Source organism: Artibeus jamaicensis, unplaced genomic scaffold, assembly GCF_021234435.1.
Source record: "Artibeus jamaicensis isolate MK-2021 breed Jamaican fruit bat unplaced genomic scaffold, CSHL_Jam_final scaffold_369, whole genome shotgun sequence".
NCBI classification, from domain to species: Eukaryota; Metazoa; Chordata; class Mammalia; order Chiroptera; family Phyllostomidae; genus Artibeus; species Artibeus jamaicensis.
This window is the reverse complement of record NW_026522042.1, coordinates 12647618-12669439: the sequence shown is the minus strand read 5'-3', so window position 1 is coordinate 12669439 and position 21822 is coordinate 12647618. Positions and strand designations below refer to the sequence as shown.

Genomic DNA, 21822 nt, shown 5'->3' with positions numbered 1-21822 from the left:
AACAGGTTACAAAGTGATAGAGGAAAAGCTATCCTAGATCGCAGGCAAGGAAAGGCATCTCTGACTGGGTGACTTTGAGCAGAGCCCTGAACAACGTGAGGGAGTGAGTCAGCCAGCCAGAAATCTGGAGCGGGGCACCCAGGCAGAGGGAACAGAGGCAGCAGTGAGTACAAAGGCCCTCGGGAGTCACAGGAAGGAACAGCCAGAGGCAGGGAAGGGCGGGGGCAAGTCCTGGGAGGGGAAGAAGGCACGGAGGGGCCCCATCGAAATGCAGAGTGAGCTTGGCAAGGGGACACATCCGACCTCCTAGGGCTGTCCAGGTAGAGGAGGGGACCGCGCAGGAGGCAGCATCTGAAGCGAGACTGTAAGGATGCCACAAGTGTGCCCAGTGGACTGGCTGAGAGCCCCTCTCCCCTCCCCCACAGGAAACCGAAGACCAGGTGTGCTCTAGGCTCAGAGAGCAGCGCAGGCGCACAGCAGTGTGGCTGCGGTGGACCGCCCTGGCCCCTCTGACTGTGCCCGCTCCCCTGGCACCTGCTCCTCAGCCCCTCTGGCACCTCCCCTACAGCACACACTTGCCCCTTCCTACCCCAGGGCTGTCTCAGGCCTCCACCACTTCTAGGTCCTGCCAGAGTTGAAACCACGTTCTGCACCGCACCCCACTCCCTAGCACAGCGCCTGCACAGGTGAGAGCAGGTTGAGTACATGAATGTCACTTGCTTTCTCTTACCTGTCCATCCGTCCATCTACCCATCCATCCACCCATCCTCCACCCACTTCTTTTTCCCAAAATAAGAATTTGCAGAAGTCATTTCTAGCTGCCTCCTCAGGCTGCAAGTCCCAACCGTTGCCACATTTGGCCTCCTGTATATCGTCTTCAGCAGCAAGAGCATACACTGCGTTTATTCCATAAAGTGTGGGAATTCTAATGGGTGAAACTGGCTCCATGCAGCTAAAATGTAAGTATATACTGACCACCATATAGATTTTTAAAAAGCATATTTAGTAGCTGCCAATCAACAACAAATAAGCTACGAAACAAATGCATGAGAGATAGTTACCATATTTTTAGGACAATAAGACACACCTAGGTTTTAGAGGAGGAAAATAGGGAAAATTTTTTGAAGCAAAAAATGTAGTAAAATATTTAATAACCTGTGACCTCACTCCACCGCCACCCCACCCCCCAATGAACAGTGAGCCACGTAAGCTACATTCAGACTATAAGATGCATGACCCCCTTTCCTCCCAAATTTGGTGGGGGGTGGGGGGTGGAGGGAGTGCACCTTATAGTCCAAAAAATAGGGTAAGTTCAGCACGGATAAGCTCAACATCTTTGAGTTCCTACCTGGCCAGGAACTCTACCAGGCCTTGGAGACACACCCGTGGACCAGCAAATACGACCCCTGTCCTTGGTGAGCTGTCTGCCCAGAGGACTCAGGCCGATATTCATAGCAAAGCCTGTGGCAGGGGAAGTAGCCAGCGTCATGAGTCACAAGAGAGGCATCTAATGCAGACTGAGGGGCTGTCACCAAGTTTTTCTAAAGGCAGCCATGCTTGGGTCCTGAAGGGAAGTCAGTCAGTAACACACAGTGAGAGAATGGGTTTCAGGCAGAAGGAACCTAAGCAGGTGCAAGGGCCAGAGGAAATAAGGAACAATTCCCCTGAGGGATAGCGATCGGTTCAGGGTGGCACGGGCTGCATTTGGAGTGGTAAGAGATGAAACTGGAGAAACACACAGGCGTCACACAGAACAGCTTCCTCAAACTTATTACATACCAGGGCACGCTGACAGGCTTTTAGCAAGGGAAGACAGGATCTGATCTATATTCTAGAAATATTGCTCTGACTTCTAATGGGAAAGATCAAGGGCAGGGAGACTAGTCAGGGGGGGTTGCAATAAGCCAAGTGAGAAGCTACGATGCTGAAGCACAGACACACTGGGAAAGGCCAACAGTTTAGGAAACTATTTGGAAGGCAGAAGCAACAGGGACTGGGGATGCAGATTAAGGGCAGACATGGATAAAAGAAGAAAAACCCCACCAGGAGTTTGTTTGCCCCACAGAGCTTTGAAGCTAGAGGTTGAGTTATTTATGTTTTAGGGGCAATAATATCACTGTCCTGGTGGGGCCACTGGTGACTCCAAGGACAGACAGACAGGGTGAGAAGGAAAGATCAGACTATCTCTGGTCTCCTAGACAGCAGGAGGAAGCCAGAGGTTGGTCAGAGTAAGATAAGCCTCTTCCTGTCTCCACCCAAAGCATAGGAAAGACCCAGGGCAAAGCTAGGAGCTAGTACTCATTAAGATCCCTTGTCCATTTCCCTACAGTTACGGGAAGTGCAATAGATCTCAGATAACCAGCATCTCAGATAACATGACTCCAGAATTAGGATTTTCTGTCTGGCAAGAGAACCACCTTTTACTTGAAACTGATCCTCTGCACAGATGGACCCAAGTCCCCTTAGCACCTAGCACGCATGCCCCATTGTTCTCTGCCCTTCCAAACGTTACCTTGGACCGCAGTGCTCAGCACCGAGCATCCTTGGGGAGGTAACTGGAGCGAGTCCAGTGCCTCCCAGGGCAGCTGCTTCCCATTTGGGGATGGAAACCTACGGGTCTGAAATGATGAAGGCGCAAAGGCGACGACTGTCAAGCGCTGAGGGAATGCACAGGGGAGATTACCATGGGAGGTCTGGCGCGTGAATGAAGGCTCTCGACTGGATGAGTGGGTGTCTCACAGCTAGTGAGCAACTGTGCCGAGGCGTCTGGTGCTCTGGGTTCCTGTAGTTTTGGTCTTGGATTTTACAAAGCCAGGAATTTTCAACCTTTTTTCATTTCATGGCACATGTAGACTAATTACAAAAAGTCTGTGGCACACCAAAAATATATTTTTTACCAAAATTCCATTACCAAAACAAAAATATAATAGTAATTACCTACTTTTTCCCTCCAGAGTAACTTAAAAAAAAATCAGGTGCCTATACTTGTATATAAGGATTACTAGTATCAAAAATTAACCAATGAGATGCAACATTATTATGTAACATGACCAATAAGATGAAACTCTATGAGACTTGCATGTTTATGGTTTGAGACAGAGCGTTCACACCGGAGGGCTACTGCTGTGTTGGCTGTTGTTGTTTTTTTTGACAATCTAAGGGAAAAGAGATTGGGGCCCCTGACTGATAAGGCAGGTTTGGCATGTTTCAAACATTCTCGTGACTTGCCAGTGGGAAATCACTGTACTAAGCAAACATTACCATTTTATGTCCCCATACATTCGCGCATTAAACATTTTCCCAAATTCTAACAGTCTTCTCATCTCTTTTAGTGGTCAAACCTTGAAGCCCTTTACCTGTCCTCCCACCAGTTCTGAAGGCAGGTAATCGGAGGCCATACACCAACCACCCCAATAAAAGGTACACACAGAACCCCAATTAAACTGTTAATTACCTTACAGCAAAGCAAATTGTGGATCATGTGGAGTGACTATAATCATAAGGCAATTAGGCAATCAAGGAATTCAAGACAAGCCTCAGGTAGATTGGACCAAGGAAGTTTGCTGTAAACTAAGGAAAACTAAAGTGCATTTTAGACTCAACATGGTATACGGTGGTCATTTCCAATCTCCAACTACCTGGATTTCCATGAAATCAGAACAAAACTGTAAACAATCCCCCCACACTAGATCAGTGATCTGATATGCTAATTAATTCAAATGAGCTTTTATTATTATAATTACCATTTATTGAAATTTAAGAAAATTAAATGTTAAATTATTTAAATAATTATTAGATATTAATTAACAGATATCAGCACTAAATATTAAACATTAACATTTAATAATGTCTGTGCATGCCATTTAAAAGGCAACTCAAAAACTTCCAAAATGACTTTCATAAGAAACTCACTCAAGACTTTGATTTCTTCCAATGTAAGGGACTGTTCAGAGTCCAAGACTAGAAAACGAAATTCAGAATTCGGAGAGAAAAGCAAAAGATGCAGTGTGACGATGACCTTTTTTATGTATCAACTTGGCGAGGCTGCCATTCCAGTTATTCAATCAAACGCCAATCTGGGCGTTGGGGTGAAGACGTTTGTAGGTGTAATTAAAGCCTGTAATGGGCTGACTGCAGCTGAAGATCTTTCTCGATAATCAGGCAGGCCCGATTCAGAGGGTCTCCAAGAGCAGAGCCGAGGCACCCGGAGGAGGACACTCTGCCCGGGGGCTGCCCCTGGGCTTCGGGTTTGCCTGGCCAGCCCCCACCGTCCTGCCATCCAGTGCCCTGCATGAAATCTCTTCGTATAAATTCTTCCTGGCTCTGAAGCTAGCTGCTGGTCTGGGGCATCTGCTGCTCCCTCTATTGCTCTGGAGAAAACAGGGAACTGTTAAGACCCACAGGCTGAACAGTCAGACTCAGCATGAAGTGGAAAAGTGAAGCAGAAAACAAAGAAACAAGTAAGCAAACCTAAACTTGGCTCTCTGGGCTTCAACTCTGGGCACAGGGGAGAAAACTTCATGGAGAATCTGCACCCACAAGCCAGATTTGAGGCCCAACTTCGCAACTGAATGTAGCTTCAACATTAAGCATAGAGAATACCATTTCATATCCACCAGACTGACAACATTTAAAGTGAGAATACCAAGTGCGGGAGAGAATATGGAGCAGTGGAAACTCTCATTCAGTGCCTTGGAACGTCAGCTTCAGAGATCAATTTTGCATCACCTGCTAAAGTCGCAGATGTATATATCCTATGCAATACTGATTTCATTCCACTGCTATGCATACACCCTTGAACACCCAGTGAACCTGTGCTCTAACAAACATGGGCAAGAATGGTCCCTGCAACATAACAAACGTGCAATGGCCCCAAACTGCAATTCCAACCCATTCACAGGACACTGGATAAAGACAAAGAGTCACATAATGGAGTACTACAGCAAAGAAAACAAACAAATTACAGCTGCACATCCTGGCACAAACATAATGTAGAGTAATGAAAAACAAAAAAAAAATCCCACACATGCACTAAGATTCCATACCCTTCATCGTCTTTACCGTGTGTTATAAAGATAAAGCCAGGGCTGGATCCCTACACACCTGTGTCCTGTATCCAGGCCACCGGCACTTCATACTGAGAACTATACCCCATTTGCAACTGTACCCACAGAACAGTGGAGAGCACCAGGCATACAGAAGAGATCCAAGAGCTCTTTGCCGAACGAATGAATAAATTTCCAATACAGAAACGCATGCCAGGAACCTGAGCCTATGATTCTAGCCTAGAGTCCTGAAGCGTGAATCCCCAAACTCCAACCTCACCTGCCTGGACCCCTTTCTGCCTCAGCTGACCCTGTGGCTACTGTCACCCAACCTATCCGGTCAGGGCACATGCCTGGGTCGCAGGCCAGGTCCCCAGTGGGGACCACGTGAGAGGCAACCGCACACTGATGCTTCTCTCCCTCTCTCCCTCCCTTCCTCTCTTTCTAACAATAAATAAATAAAATATTTTTTTTAAAAACCTAGGAGAGAACACTTCACTGTTGTCCATTAAATGAAGTTTTGAAATTTGCCCTAGATTTAATTCAGACAAGCTGTATCTTCCCATCACTTAACACAGAGTCCAGAAGGCTGGGGAAAACAAGATCTGTGGGAACATTTGACAAACGTGAGGCTCAGAAAACTAGCACATGGGTTAAGGAATTTTAGTTCAAACTGATCAAGTCAGTAACAAAAGCCCTGGAGGAAAAAAGCACTTAATTACACCAGGCTACACTGGAAAGGACTTACAGCGGAATTCCTGGGAACCTTTCTATGTGGAAAATAAATGTAACTGAGAGACATATTTTAGAGGAAAGTAATTGATACATTTTGTCTTCTGAAGTACTAGAATACTTTTAAAATACATGTTTCCAACACCAAGGGTGTTCTCGCTTTGAACATTACAGAGACAGAACACTTCACACAAGGGGGATCTTTCTCGACACAATCACAGTGATTTAATCTTACAGCACCAACCAACCTACGTACAAAGTGCACGTCAATGTTGGCTCGTGACAGGACTACCGTGGGTCAAAGCCATTATCACTGCAGGAGAACACAGTGTAAACATACTGCAATCACCTCGTTCAGCCAGATCAAGTTCATTTCAATTTACTGGGTTTCTACAATTCCAAATGCCATGTCTACCTTCAGAGTATTCACAAGCACTTGATATTATTCTGGAATCTCCTGCTGTCATTTAAGCATTGAGTCACACTTACCGTTTTAGGGAGAGAGATGGTCACAAACAACTGATGACCAGTTGAAAGACTGTGAAAGCAGAGTTGATGCTTCCTCAACACTTAGCAACGCATATTTCCTCTTCTATCTATTGATGCTGCACATACATTGATGCTGCACATACTGGAGGCTGTGTAACTAGAGGCTGGGCTACGAATCACTCCTCGTCCCATTTCAGTGATTTACTGAATTCCTACTCTGCGCCCGCCGCTCTGTGGCATACTGTTCGGGGAGGGGGTTCTTATAAACACGAAGGGATACAGGGCCCGAGGTATAACAGAACCTTGACTTCTGAACACCAGCTACCTTGAAGCTTTTGAAAAATTCACTCCCTTCTCTGAGCCACAGTTGCTTCTTTGGTGCAGAAGGAGGCTACACACTCTCAGAGGCCCTTCTGGCAGAGCCGTCCAGTTAGGACGTTCTACAGGTTTAAGCAAGGATAAGAGAGTCTCTTATAGAGGAGAGATTTTCCCCCTTTTCATCTTACGGCACATATAATGTAATTACGAAGATTCTGCTAAATATATCTATTTACCAAAGATACTAAAGATATCTGAGATACTGAGATAAAGATATGCTAAGATACTAAAATATATCTACTTTTTGCCCATCTTTAAAACAGTAGGTATAACTTTGATCTGTTCGCACTGGATGGCTATTGCTGTGCTGGCCGTTATCATTTTTTTATTTAACAATCTAAGGAAAAGAGGTCAGCGCCCCTGACTAAATAGCCAGGTGTTGCATGTTTTAAGAATTCTTGTGGCACGCCAGTGTGCTGCGGCACAGTGATTGCAAATCGCTGTTGTACAAGATGCGTGTGAGTAAAATTCACACTGCAAAGACTGGCCCAAGATGTGTCTGATCAGAGGAGGTGCTGCAGAAGTGGAAGCGGCAAGGACGCTGCGATGGCCTTTTCCCCTTCCAGTAAGAGTAGAGACTTACAGAGAACTGAAGGGACTTATACAAGCCTACCTGTGTAGGTGTTGGCAATAGATTGGGGAGGAGATAACAGATTAAATAAGAAAAGGTCATGTTGGTACAGAACAACAACAGAACAGAACAAACTCCTCCACCGGGGGAGGAGTTCTAAGGGGCAGTACCTTTTAATCCGCAGGCTGGCTCCTCCCTCTGCCTCTTGTAAATGACGTGTGGGTGGTACTCTCCCTCACTCCAGGGATGGTCTTTGACAGGCTCGATAAAAAAGTCTCCATGCGGCAGATGAAAAAGTCCAGTCTGTAAATACATGCAATAGAAAGGTTTATTTGAATCAACTCTATACGCAAAGAGAATTAGCAAGTGAAAAATATATACATCTTGATGATCCCTGAAACTCCCAAGACTAATGTTTTCCTAGCTGCCATTTGACCTCACAAAAGAGCTACACATAAGCAATTTAATGAAAAGTCTTCAGTTATTAAATGGGTCATGGGTCATGGATCCCTTTGAGACTCTAATGAAAAAAGTGCACATAGACACATCTATCCGAATTGCAGCATAGAGTTTTTCAGGTTCATGGATCTCCCTCCCCCCACAAAAACCCATAGTTGGGTAGCCATAAATTGTAAATTAAGGGCTGTCCTAGTAGAGAGTTGATACCTGTATTCCACATTCCACTGACAGCTTTGCGGAACATTTATTTACCTGTACAAGGGATGAGGGGGTAAAAAAATGCAATTATCTTCTGGACAGCAGGCCCCTTATAGTACAGGCTTTCCCCACTAGGTGAGTGTTCTAGGAACCCATCTGCATCAGTGTATTAGCTGGCATTGTTGTGAGAGGCTGTGTTCAGCTTCAGTGAATTTTTTTCAGACTCTTTCAACGTGTCTGACCATTTCATGACGAGTGATTTATGATCACGCCTGCCCACCCTCCACTGAGTGTTCAGCAGTTTCTGACCAAAAATGGCATGACCCCATGCCCCACCCTCCCTATTCACCTGATCTCATCCCCAGAGATCAAAAAAAGAATTCTGCCACATTTTTTGTTTCCCCAGATTTAAAAAGTTCTCAAAGGGAAACCTTTGCTGGTGTAGAAAAGGCGAAACAAAAAGCGACAGAAGCACTAAAAGACACCAAAATCAATGAGTTGAAAAACTGTTTTGAGCAGTGGGAAAATGTCACAATAGGTATATTGCATCAAGTGGAGAGCACTTTGAAGGTGACTTAAGTTCAAACATGTAAGAATAAATTTTTATAAACAAGTTCTGCATTTTTGGGGGGACTCCCCTCGCTACCCACACACAGCTGTTTGACTTGAAGTGTTTAATTCCACTCTGCTTTCAGGAGAACAAAGAACGGTAACACCAGGTCCCCGATCTGACACTGGGTTCCAGCAGCCACAGTGGAAAGGCCTCTGTCAGTCTCCACTGTGGACGAGGGAGAAGCGGCACCTCCCATTTCACAGATGTGGGCATTTGCAACACACAGGAGAGTGCTGGTCAGTGAGTAGCTCTTTTTGGAGGCCAGGTCTGGGGGTGTTAAATCCTACAGCTCTCTCTTCTCTTTAGAAAAATTTCTTAGTGCCCATGTGAGATGCTTAGGAAACTACTTGGCTAATGGCCACCTAGGATGGACTTAACTCTGGGGATCTGAATTCTGTATCAATGAGTAAATAGTGCTTGCCCTAGACATCCTGCTGAAGGCATCGTATTGAAGTGATCAGAAACTCAGACTCCTGAATTTAAATGAGTTCAAATACTAACTCCTCCATTTATTTATTAACTCTGGGACCTGGAGCAGATGACTTGCAAGGTTTCAGCTTTGTCAACTGATAAATGGAGATTCATGAAGGGTTGCTGCGAAGATTAAGTGCATGAATACATGCAAAACTCTTAGGAAAAGGCCTGGCTCAGAGTCTCATCTATCACAGGCTCATTCCAGATCGCAGGTGTTCTACTATTTCATTGTATGAGGGTCTCCAGAGTCGATATTGCAGTCCAATAAATTTCAACTTTGCAAAATTAAACCTGGAAACATTGGGGATCTGGGACACTCTGAAAGGCCTCCAAAGTTCAAGGCCCTCCTCTCTCCACCCACCCAGCACCTCAGCAGGCCAGGGCTGCTCCGCTCTGCGGAGGAGTCTGAAGACCAGCTAAGCAGTCCCCCCCCCGCCCCCCCCGCCCCGTCAGGAGACAAGAAGGGCCCCTGAAAGGAGGCTGCCCTCCACTGGACAACTCTGCACTGGGAGGCTTTCCAAAATGTTTGCATCATTGCACCAGTAATACAACCGGATCTTAACATAAATCTCCACAGTTGACTTCCCGTTTTTATTACTAACTTTACAATATCTTTAACAACAAGAAGAATGGGGGGAAAAAAGGAACACTCTGCTGGGAGTCGTCACAGCAGCTCTGTGACCGTGAATTGGAGGCCCAGCCTGTAAAATGGGGGTGATGCTTACTACCTCATTGAGCTGTTAGGAGAATCAAATGAGCCAAAGTCTGTGCCAACTGCTTTGCAAATGAAGGGCAGTGGCGTGTTAACTACCGACTCTAACAGTAGTTATATCTGACTTCAAACTCGCTGACATTTCTAGAGAGGCATCTTTCTCAGTATCATCCTCCGAGGACAAACCTCTGGGACAGGAAGAACCGACGTGGTCCAGACTGCAATAAAATAGCAGGATGGTGACTCATGCCGTGCTGAGCCTTGGCTCAATTCCACTCTGAGACAAAGACCAGGGACACGTGGAGAAAGCCTGCCTGTTGCTACTGAAGCTCATTTGTTACACAGAAATAAGGGAGAAGGCAATAGCCCCTCAGGGATGGCTGGTTTGGGGTCTCTTTGTGACACTGCTATCAACCTAACATCGATGTCTGCAAAGAAAAAAACATTGCCAGTGAGAAGGATTGATACGTATTTCTTCAGACTCAAATTCTGGACACAGGGGATGCAGGAGAAGCAGGTGGGACTCCAGCTGAGAACACAGCCATTTTATGGGCCAGCATGAATGAGAATGCCTGAAAGCCAAACAAGCGTTTTCCTCGAGGCTGACATCCCTTGCATTCCTCCACGGGCCGGCCTGGGCAGCGTGCGCCAGGAAGTCACCTCTGCCTGAATGTTTCTCCGAAGCTAGATGGAGACCTAGGCGAGCTGGGTGGCTCAATGGCTGGCGGGGAAGCAGGACACTGGTTCATGTGCAAGCAGGGCTGCTGGCCCCAGACCCCATGTGTGTGTCACGGAGAAGGGACAGGGCAGGACAGGGGATGAGGAGATGTCCACTGGGAAGACTGAGGTGGGAATATTTTCTAGCTGCATGCTCTGCGCCTCCCCTCTCTCTCCCAACATATGAACACAGAGCTATGTCCACCTGGTACCCAGGTGGCCAGGGTTTACTGGTGTCTCTCATTTAACCAGAGCCAGGTCCCATTGGAAGAAATCATGTACATTTACTTTGCAAAGGAAGGGCTGGCTCCAAGCCTTCCCCAAGGCTAACTGCCCAAGAGGGTCACCTTCTATTACCAGTTCTAGATTTGAGCCAAAGATGGCGTCCTTCATTCTAGTCTTCTCTGCACCGGCTCACCTCTCCCATATCTTTGAAGGACAATGGAAATGGACTTGAGGAAAAAGTATCCACTTCACTGGGGACTTGTACTCTGTTCTCCAAAACACCAAGGCACAATGAGCCCCAGACAGAAGCTCAAAGAAGACAAATTTGCTCTTTCTTCCTGTTCGTCATGTCTGTCTCCTGCACACTGCTAACTCTCCTTTGGAAATAAGCTCACCTCATTGTTTTAACAAAGGTATAAATATCTGTGAATTTATACTTCCCAAGGCAGTCTTGGAAGAGTTGCTTTAAATAAACTTTCTTTTGAAGCATTGTAAACATATAGAAAGATGTCCCAAACAGAACCGTGAGGTCCAATAAATCTTCCACAGAGGGAACCCCTAGATGGAGAACAAGAACACCCCTAAATGCAGAGTCTGACCTTCCCCTCTCAGTCTATGACATCCCCCAAGGGTCACCGTTATTCTGATTCTAAACACTAATGAATTGTTTTTGAGCCTATCCTTAATTTTTTACAGGAAGCATTGCTTGACACAAAAGAAAAACAACGTGTACCTCAAGTGCTCGGGACTGGCCACTGGAAAAGATTTTAAGGCAGGTGGATTTTTCAAAGCCCATTACTACGGACTTCATATTGCTCCCTACTTGTCAGTCAAGCCCAGCCGGTGGGGCTAAGACGGGGCTGGGCTACCCTGGTGAGTCAGTTGGCATCTCACCTCTACTGCTCTCTGCTAATAAGGTTCGGGGGGACCTTCACAGACTCTTTAGAACCAATTCCTCTCTCCTAGTGTCAGGGTAAAAATACCTCCTTCTCCTCAATTCCGATCAAAGTGGCAGGCATCTTAAAGTACTTGACTTTATACTTCAATCAGTATAATGATTTGGGGTCCAGTGGGAAACTGGCAGCATCTTACAAGGAATTTGTGAACGGACTATTCTAGCATCACAAAGCCTGGAAACTACGAAGGGACATCTCACTTACGCTGCCATGCCTTCAGGAGGACCGCGGGGGCAGCCACGCAGACTGAAGAGTAAAAGACCAAAATCAGTTCCAATGCTCACAGCCCTGAGCTATGCAACCCAAAGGAGTGATTTTCATGCACAAGAAACTGAACTGCACCCCTCGAGTTGTGGAATAGTGCCCCCAAAACTCCACAACCTGCCCTAGAAAGAAACTGGTTTCCATTTGGGAATTTCAGAAATTACCAGATCTGTCTGTTTCCTCCCATGGTGATGAAAACAACTGTACCAACATATTCAGGGGTCAAGATCAGAAAAAAAATTGGTTTGGGAGAAAGAGGTACCCAAGATACTCAATGATAGTGCGTGGATCACTGGCACAGATACCACCTGTCCATTAGACACACAGAAAAGAGGATAAAATCATACCTTCCTAATCACCTGAGTATCAATCTGCATCAACCCCATGGCCAGCCCTGTGCTAAGAGCTCAGCTCAGAGAGGAGTGACCCCTGCCCGCAAGGCTTACAGCCCTCACAGGAGACAAGACTGAGATCCATGAGTCAGTAGAAAGAGTAGGAAGTTCACCAGAAACTTCCTTCGCATGTTTATGTTCAAAGGGGCTTCATAGTCACAAGGCCCAAGAGATCGGCCACGGCACCTGGTGGCAATGGGCCCAGAACACAGACATCCAGGCCTTTATCAGACAGCACCTCACACGGCACTTGCAGAAGGTGAGGGGCGGCCCCTCCCGAGGATTCCAGTGCGGTGGTCTCTGCAAAGCAGAGCCCAGTAGGAGCAGAAGCTCATAGGGTGAGGACAAAAGATGGCACTTCTGGAGTCTGTAAACACTCGGCACCACCCCACTGCCACGACAGCCTCACAGAATCGCTAACTTTCTTCTTGCTGGCTTGCCGGACTACAGAGAAGCGGAGCCAGTGAGAAGAACCCCACCCCAGGAACACCCCAGCTCTGTGGTGATGCCAAGGTAATGTCGTTGCTTCGTGAAGATCATGCACATCCACTAGGGCTTCCACCTTGGAAGCCCTAGTAACTCACGTGGTTTGAGAAGACAGAGCCCAAGCCAGACAGACGTGCTGGGCTGCATCCGCCTGGCAGCTGCCACGTGCCTCGCTGCTGCGGTGACCTGCAGAAGGCCTGGCCCTGCCTGCTCTAACTGCGCTGTCCAGCAGAACCTCCTGTGACGATGGAGATGTTCTATAACCACGACAAGGGTTGTTTTCTCTATTTCACTGTTTCTAAAACTCCAAAAGTTGTTATATTTGATGTATATGGGTATAGTATCTATAATGTATTTGGGTTTATATACATACACACATACTTATAACTCGTATATACATTTGATATACTTGTATATTTCTCTTATAAACAAGACAATTGTTCTAAAAAATTTTGCCAGTGGTAACCTCTGGGTGACATGCTTGTTTTATAAGATTAAAATCCAAACTTCTGTAAAGAAGAATTCCAGATAATTTATATAAGCATGCCGCCCTCCAGGAGGTAGGACTTACCGCCCCGACCCTAACCCTGCCTCTAGCGCAGGCCTTGTTTGAAGTCTTGGTTCTCCAGCGTGGGGGTCAAAGAGGAGAAAACAATAACTGCAATGGAGAAACAGCAGGTGCGGGCTACCTCAGCGGGCGGTCAAAGTCAATGTCATCAGTGACAAGTCACGTTGGTAGTGGGTGCCTGACGGGACACCACAGGAAAGCACTTTACTCCCTACAAGAGCAAGAGCAGAGACGGCGGCAGCTAGAGCTGGGGCCCCGACTCTGAATAACAGGAGTGCCTCAACTGAGATGAAACCTGGTGTGTAGCCCTGGGGTGGATGGGAAGAGCTAACTTTGCTCCCTGGAAATTTAGCTACAGACTAAAACATGTGAAAGAACTTAAAACAAGGCTATCGTTTTCACCTTAAAACAAGTACAGTCATGTGAATTCATCTCAGCCCCTAGCGTTTGTTTTGGGTTTTTTTTTTTTTTTTGACAAATTAGCACATAGAAAGTGTCAAATTTGTTAAGGTTGAAATACAATTCTCTCTAGTTGTCTTTCTACGAATCTCAATAAATGATTAGGGACTTGGAGGTGGGATGCAAGAGGTGAGAGGAACGGCTTGAAGGAAACCAGCCTAGCGATTAGGAGAAATGCAGCTGAAAAGTGAGAATTACAACACCTGCCCTGCCTTCTTCCTACGGGTGTAGCGAAAGGCAAATAAAACTACGCAAATCTGCACATAATACATATGTACGCCCCTCAGTCATTCTCAGCTTAGGAACCACAGTCATTCATTTTGCTGCAAATCACAATGAAGCTTCACTAATAGTTTTCTTTCTCAGGCTTGGGAAAGGTGGGTGGTGGCTTTACTGATATTGTGACAGTCCATCCGACAAAGTCTCCTCTAGGGAAAGCATGAGCTCATGGTTTTAAATATGTCTTCATCCCGAAGGTTCCAAAGAGACCTTCCCAGAGCGGTCTGTTTGACCTCGAGGGCATGAAGGAGGAAATGGCTGTAAGTGCTGGGTCCTGGTCACTTCCAATTAGAAAGTGAATATAAAAAAATTTGAAATCTGTGGGGACAATGCTGGATCCTTTCTCACTATTAGTTCATTTCTAACTTGTATACCGTTTGGGGAGAGGAGCCTGTGACTCAGCTTCTCTCAGGAAATTCCAGAGAAGTCCAGCTTTTATTGATTATACATCCACAGCTTTTACTAGGGCTTTGCGGCAACATAAGAATGTTTTAAAAAGTGTTTCTCAAACCTGCCTGAAATATACAATACATTCAGGAAGAAACAGGGGTCTAAGGAGAGAGCCAGCTTTGCAGCAGTCCCAGGGGGTCTGCTGAAACGGGGTCCCTCAGCTCCTGCCCTTCCATTCTGCCCTCCCCGGGATACATGTACACTTCTGATGTCTTCTAGAAAACCCTACCCTGGCCACAAAACCAAAAGTGTGAATAGCTCCCAACCTAGCGCTTCCCATCCATCTTTCTGCCTTTATTTTTCTTCATAGCACGGATTACATACTTTCCATAGGCACATATTGGCCAGTGAAATCCTATCTAACACCCTCCACAGCAGAATGTGCGTTCCATGATAGGAGAAGTTTTGATCTGCTTTGTTCAATGCTTTATCTCCACTGCTTAGATTACGACGGCCCCGTACAGGCTAGGTGCTCGACTTGAGTCTGTTCAGTGACGACTGTTCAATGGTTGATGTTTAAAACCAATAATCAGATCTTTATTGCTCTGGCTTCAAGTAAACAAGAAATCTGTTTCCGGAAAAATAAATCAAATGACTGGAAGGAGTACCTTAACTAAGAGTCTCATCTGTGAGTGAGGGGGCTCAGTCCTTTTCTGGGAGCAGATCTGGAGACACAAGAGAACAGCGAAGGTGGAGCCTCCGTGGCCTAGTGCAGAGCGTTCACGGAGACAGTCACGGTCCCGTCTAACACGGTCACTCCCCTTTCTTGCATATTTTAAGTCTCCTAGAGGGATGCTTTTTTTTTTTTTTTTTAGATTTTATTTATTTATCTTTAGAGGGGAAGGAGAGAAGGAGAGAAACATCAATGTATGGTTGCATCTACTGAGTCCCCTGCTGGGAACTGGCCTGCAGGGAACCAGCCTGCAACCCAAGCATGTGCCCTGACTGGGAATCGAACCATGATCCTCTGGTTCGCAGGCCCACGCTCAATCCACTGAGCTACGCCAGCCAGGTTAAAGGGATGCATTTTTATTATTAAAGCTTGTAACTAAAAAAGAAATATCCATTCAGCCAAAATAGGTACAAGAGGGGCTTCGTAAGGAGTTTGTAAAAAGCCCAACAGGCTGAAAAATCAACAACTCTTCTAGGATCCCTAAGAGAGGAACAGCTGACCCCTGGCCTGGAGGGACAGGCAAGGGAACACGGGGGACAGGGGACGGCTCCCCAGAGCAGAGGCTCGGCGGTGGGGGCCACGGGGGGGGAGAGCAGAGCTAGGGAGGAGCACCCACCTGTGACTGACGAGCTCCTGGGGACCCGGTGTGGACAGCTCCGAGAGTGACCTCCAGGAGGACCCTACCGTATGTGAGGTTTACCTCTGGGGCTTGGCCAAGTTCCCACGGTACATACCAGGGAAAACCCCTGGTGCTTCCACGGAGGGAGGGCAAAAGGAGCTACTTTTCTTCTTAACGAGGCCTGCTTCAAGGGGACTAGTTCACCAGAGCCTGGCCTAACTGGCGTATTATCAGGGCCTAACTGACCTGGGGAAAGAAAATCCCTGACTCTAAACAGCTCTAGCCTTCCGCATGGGAGAGAAGGAAAACACCCACCTCCAGCCCCGTCCAGCCACCCTGTTCCACCTGAGGGAGAGAAGAGCAGAAACACTGCTGAAGTTCACGGTCGGATTACAGAACACTTACTTCTCTTTGTCCCCCGACTCACCACCACGGTACTCAAGGCCTGGTACCAGCAGTTCCTTTCACCTGGTACAAATGTCCGCCTTTCAGGAAAACATTACCCCCCAAACGCTAACTGTATGACTACATGGGTATGTTCAGCGGCTTGACTGTAGTAATTATTTCACTCTGTATGTAAAACATAGTGTTGTGCACCTCAAATATATGTGATTTTTCTTTAAAATAATTACAAGGCATATCAAAATGCAAATAACACAATTTAAAGAGCAAGCATCAGACCCAGACATGGCAGGAATGTTGGAATTATCAGACCAGGAATTTTAAACTACATTTAATATGCTTTAATATTAAGAACTTTAATTTATAATTAAACTACACTTAATGTACATATAATGTAAACTATATTTAATATGCTAAGAACTTTAATAATTTTGACAACCTTCGAAAACAGGCGGGGCAATGTAAGCAGAGAGATGGAAATCCTAAGAAAGAACCAGAAAGAAATGCTAAACATCAGAAACATTAGCAGCGAGAAAGAATGCCTTTGATGGGATTATTCATATATTGGACACAGCTGAAGAAAAAATTCTGCACTTGAGGATACAGCAATAGAAATCTCTAAAACTAAAAATCAAAGAGAAGGAAGACTGGAAAAAAAAGAACAAAATATCCAAAAATTGTTGGGACAACTATAAAAGCTGTAACATACACATAATGGAAATACCAGATAAAGAAGAAAAAAAAGAAAATGACAGAAGAAATATTTGAAACAATAATGACCAGAAATTTCCCCAACTTAACGCCAGACACTAAATCACAGATCCAGGAAGCTCAGAGAACACCATGGAGGATTGAAAAAAAAACCCTACATTTCAGAAAACATTTCACAAAGACTCTACAAAAAACCTTTCAGCTAACTTCATACTTAATGACAAATTCCACGCCTTCCCACTAAGATCAGACATAAGGCACGTGTGTCTTCTCTCATCACCACTTTTCAACATCCCACTCAAAGCTCTAGTTAACGCTGCAAGAAAGCAAAAAAGAAAGAGAGAGAGAAAGAGGGAGGGAGAGAGAGGGAGGGAGGGAGGGAGGGGGACTGGTTAAGAAGAACTAAAGTTTTTTCATTTGCAGATGACAGGATCATATATAGAAAGTCAAAAAGAATCAGCAAAAACTAACTCCTAAAACTAACAAGCAACTATAGCAAGGTTGTCAGATACTGGTTTATATGCAAAAGTCAGTCACTTTCTTATCTACCAGCAAAAACAAGTGGAATTTGAAATTAAAAACGCAATACCATTTATATTATCACCCTTCAAAATGAAATACTTAGGTATAAATTTAACAAAAAATATATATGAACTATATGAGAAAGAACTACAAAACTCTAATGAGTGAAATCCAAGAAGAAATGGAGATGTCTTCCATGTCCATATACAGGAACACTCAAAATCATCAAGACGTCTGCCCTTCCCCACTTGCCCTACAGATTCAGTGTGATCTCAATCAAAATCTGGGCAAATTCTTTTGTGGGTATTGATGAACTGATTCTCAAGTTTATTTAAAGAGACGAAAGACCGAGAATAGTCAATACAACAATGAAGGAGAAGAACAAACTCAGAGGACTGACACCACCCAACTTCAAGCCTTACTGTAAAGCTGCAGTCATCAAGACTGTGGTATTGGCAGAACAGGCAGACAGATCAATGGAACAAAACAGAGCCCAGAATGAGACCTACGAACAGTCAACTGCTCTTGGACAAAGTAACAAAGGTAACAATACAGCAAATGGTGCTGCTAGACCTACACCGAACACACTTCACAAAAATTGATCCAAAATGGATCATGGACCAAAATGTAAATAAAATGCAATATTATAAAACTCTTAGAAGATAACATTGGAGAAAACACGAATTACCTCAGGTATGGCAATGACTTTTTAGATATAACACAAAGGCATGATCCATTAAAAAAATCGATAAGCTAGATTTCATTATACTGAAAAACTTCTGCTCTGCCAATCAAGTAAATGAGAAGACAAGCCACAGACTGGGAGAAAATATTTGCAAAAGACTCATCTGATAAAGAACTGTTGCCCAAAATAAACAAAGAACTCTTAAAACTCAACAATAAGAAAGCAAACAATCCAGCTGAAAAATGGGCCAAAGACCTTAAAAATGGGCCAGACACCTCACCGAAGAAGAGGTACAGATGTCAAGGAAGCGTACGAAAAGATGTGCCGTATCATATGCCATTAGAGAAATGCCACTATACTTATTAGAATGACCAAAATCTGGATAATGAATTCAATGTTTTTATAGACAAAAGGCGTTAAGTGCTTTCTATGGGGCTGCTTTCTTTCTGCCATCACTCAGTCACAGTAAGGTGAGGCCGCCACAGGAATTGGGAGAGCTGAAAGGAGAGTAAGCTTAGGTGATTCAAATAGACAGATGTAAAAAAAACAGTGTTCGGGAGTTTCCTATGTAAAGATGGTATACAAAAAAACCTAAACTTGTATTTCTACCACCACATATTAAGTCTTCATCAGTCAGCATTCAGGACTTCATCAGACTAATATTATATCCAAACTGCTTTCTAAACACCTGGCTTCAAGAGGTACACATCCAACTCAGGCATCCTTTGCTGCCTAGCTGACATCTTTCACTGTATAGCTCTCTCGAGAAACTAGTCTAATGAATGTGAATTTGGCTCTTCCATCTCACATTCAGCAGCACTTCAGAAATTACTGGAAGTCACCCAGCAGGAGTAATATCATCAGGGCACCTCAGTGGTGAGATGACGGACATTTCCAGGTAAAAACTGACACACGCCTTCATTTCGTCTACTGTCTTCGTTACTTTTACCAAGAACACTGTGGTGGTAGCTATAAAAATGCAGCTGCAAAAATGCGTTTAGAAATAGCCAGTTTTCTGGAACTAAGGGACCAGCACCCCCATTGCCACAGACACGGGTTCTTGGGGGCATCTAGTCTCTCAGACTTTAGGCTCTCAAGTTACAAGATGAAAAATCTCAATTTAGAGATGCAATAGATCAACATTTAAAAAAAACTTGAATCAGTCATTAAAAATCTTCCTGCAGAGAAAAGCCCAGATCCAATAGCTTCACTGGTAAATTCTATCAAATATTTAAGGGAGAAATAATGCCAATCTTATACAAACTCTTTTAGGAAACAGAACAGAAGGTAAAATTTCCTCACCTTTTCTGAAGCCATATTACCATGACATAAAAGTTAATAAACACATCACAAAAAAACTACAGACCAATATCTCTTATAAATATAGATGTAAAAATCCTCCAAAACAAAACAGAAAACAAACTGTAGATACAGAGAATGGACTGGTGGCTGCCAAAGGTGAGGAGTTTTGGGGAGCCGGGTGGAAAAGGTGAAAGGATCGGGAAGCACAGATTGGAAGTTAAAAAGCAGTCATGGGAATGTAAAGTACAGCATAAAAATTATAGTCGATAATACTGTAATAAGTATGTATGGTGCCCATTGGGTACTGGAAATATCAATGAAAACACTTTGTAAAGCATATGACTGTCTAACTATGCTGTATACCTGAAACTAATACAAAATAAGATTGAATGTAAACTGTAGTTTAAACATTTAAAAAACCTTCCAAAAACCCCAAATTCAAATATATATGAAACAAAAGTATGCAGTAAGATCAAGTATGATTCATCCCATGAATGCAAGGTTCATTTAACATCCAAAAAGGAATTACTGCAAAATACCAAATTATTGTAAAGAATTTTTTAATTCACTCATCTACTGATGGACACTTAGGCTGTTTCCAAATATTGGCTATTGTAAATAATGCGGCAATGAACATAGGGTTGCATATATTCTTTCAAATTAAAGTTCCACTTACTCAATGGAATACTACTCAGCCTTAAAAAAAAGAAGGAAATCTTACCCTTTGGGACAGCATGGATGTCCCCTCCCACCACTTTCATTCAACTTTGTACTAGTGTCTCTGGCTAGTATAATAAGACAAGAGAGAGAAAGGTTTACAAATTGGAAACAAAAAAGTAAAACTGTCTTTTTCTGCACATGACATAAACTTGTACTCAGAGAATCATAAGAAGACTTCAAAAATCTTACTAGACATAATAAGTGTATTTAGCAAGGTTACAAGACACAGGATAAGTCTAGGAAAAATAACTTATTTCTATAATATAAAGAATCCAAGAATAAAACTAAGAAAACAATTCTATTCTCAATAAGATAAAAATAACAGAATAATTGTAAACCAATTTTTAAATAGATGTGCAAAATTTGCTCCCAGAAACCCATAAAACATTATTGAGAGAAACTAAATAATTTCTAAATAGCTGGAGAGACATACCTTGTTTAAGGGTAGAACTCCCCAAAATTATGTATAGATTCAACCAAAATTCCAGGTGGCTTTTTTGTAAAAATCAACAAGATGGTTCTAAAATTTATATTGAAAAATACCTAAAATAGCCAAAGTAACTTTCATTAAAAAAGTACAAAATTGAAAATTCACTAATCCTTACTCTTAAGTCCATTAATTTTAATGAAGTTTCCAAAGCAATTTTTTGAGGACAGGAAAAGGAAAATGGGAAGGAAATGAGACAACTGGATATACACATGGAAAAGAATGAAGATGGACACTTACCTCACATCATACACACAAATTAATTTAAAATGGATTATAGACCTAAATGTAAGAGCTAAAAGTATGAGAGGAAAATCACTGTGACCTTGGATAAGACATAAAAACATTCTTATATATGATATCAGAAGTATAACCTATAACACAAAAAAATCGATAAACTGAATTTCAACAAAACTAAATTTTTTTCTCCTCAAAGGGTATCTTTGAGAAAACAAAATGGCATGACAGACAGGAAGAAAATATTTGGAAAATACATCTGATGAAAGACTTGTATTTGGAATATACATGAACTAATATATAAGGATATATATGTTTGTATATATTATATACAGTCTAACAAATCCATTAGATGATAAAACTACAAAATAGAATAAGATTTGAACAGACACTTCAATAAAGACATAAATTGCTACCAAGCTCATAAAAAGCACTAATTATTAAGAAAATACAAATTAAAGCCACATTTATACATATGACACACCATATGTATAAATATATATAAATACTTTCAGTATAACTAAGTAGTTACACTGAAAAGACTAGCATTTGAAGAAACTCAAGTTCTCATATATTGTTGATGGAAATGTAAAGTGGGACAATTATTTTGGGAATCAGTTTGGAAGTTTCCCTCAAGACTAAAATATTCTCTTTTTTTTTTTACATTTTTTAAAAATTTTATTTAGTTATTTTTCAAGTACAGTTTTTTGTCTATTTTTCCCATCCCAGCCTCCCCCGCCCCTTGCTCCCCACCTCCCTCCCATTTCCACCCCCCTTAGTTCTCGTCCCTGTGTCCTTCCTATTTGTTCCTCCAAATCCCTCCCCCTTTTTCCCCCTTAACTTCCCTTCCTTCTCCCCTCTGGTCACTATCCCCTTGTTCTCTATTTCAGTGTCTTTGTTTTTTTTTTTTTTTTTCAGCTTATTTGTTTTGTTGTTTAGCTTCCTGTTAAAGGTGAGATCATATGGTATTTGTCTTTCAGCACCTGGCCTATTTCAT

The 21822-nt window shown here is 43.5% G+C and overlaps 1 protein-coding gene across 2 annotated transcripts in view; it reads right to left on the bottom strand.

The window, feature by feature from the left end:
* ADAMTS12 (ADAM metallopeptidase with thrombospondin type 1 motif 12) overlaps window positions 1-21822 on the bottom strand; it is a 214093-nt gene that overhangs the window by 141885 nt on the left and 50386 nt on the right. For both annotated transcript variants that reach the window (XM_053657378.1, XM_037129004.2), the window contains exon 3: window positions 7386-7518. In XM_053657378.1, the coding sequence (XP_053513353.1) occupies window positions 7386-7518 (133 nt within the window). The remainder of the gene's footprint in view (window positions 1-7385; window positions 7519-21822) is intronic.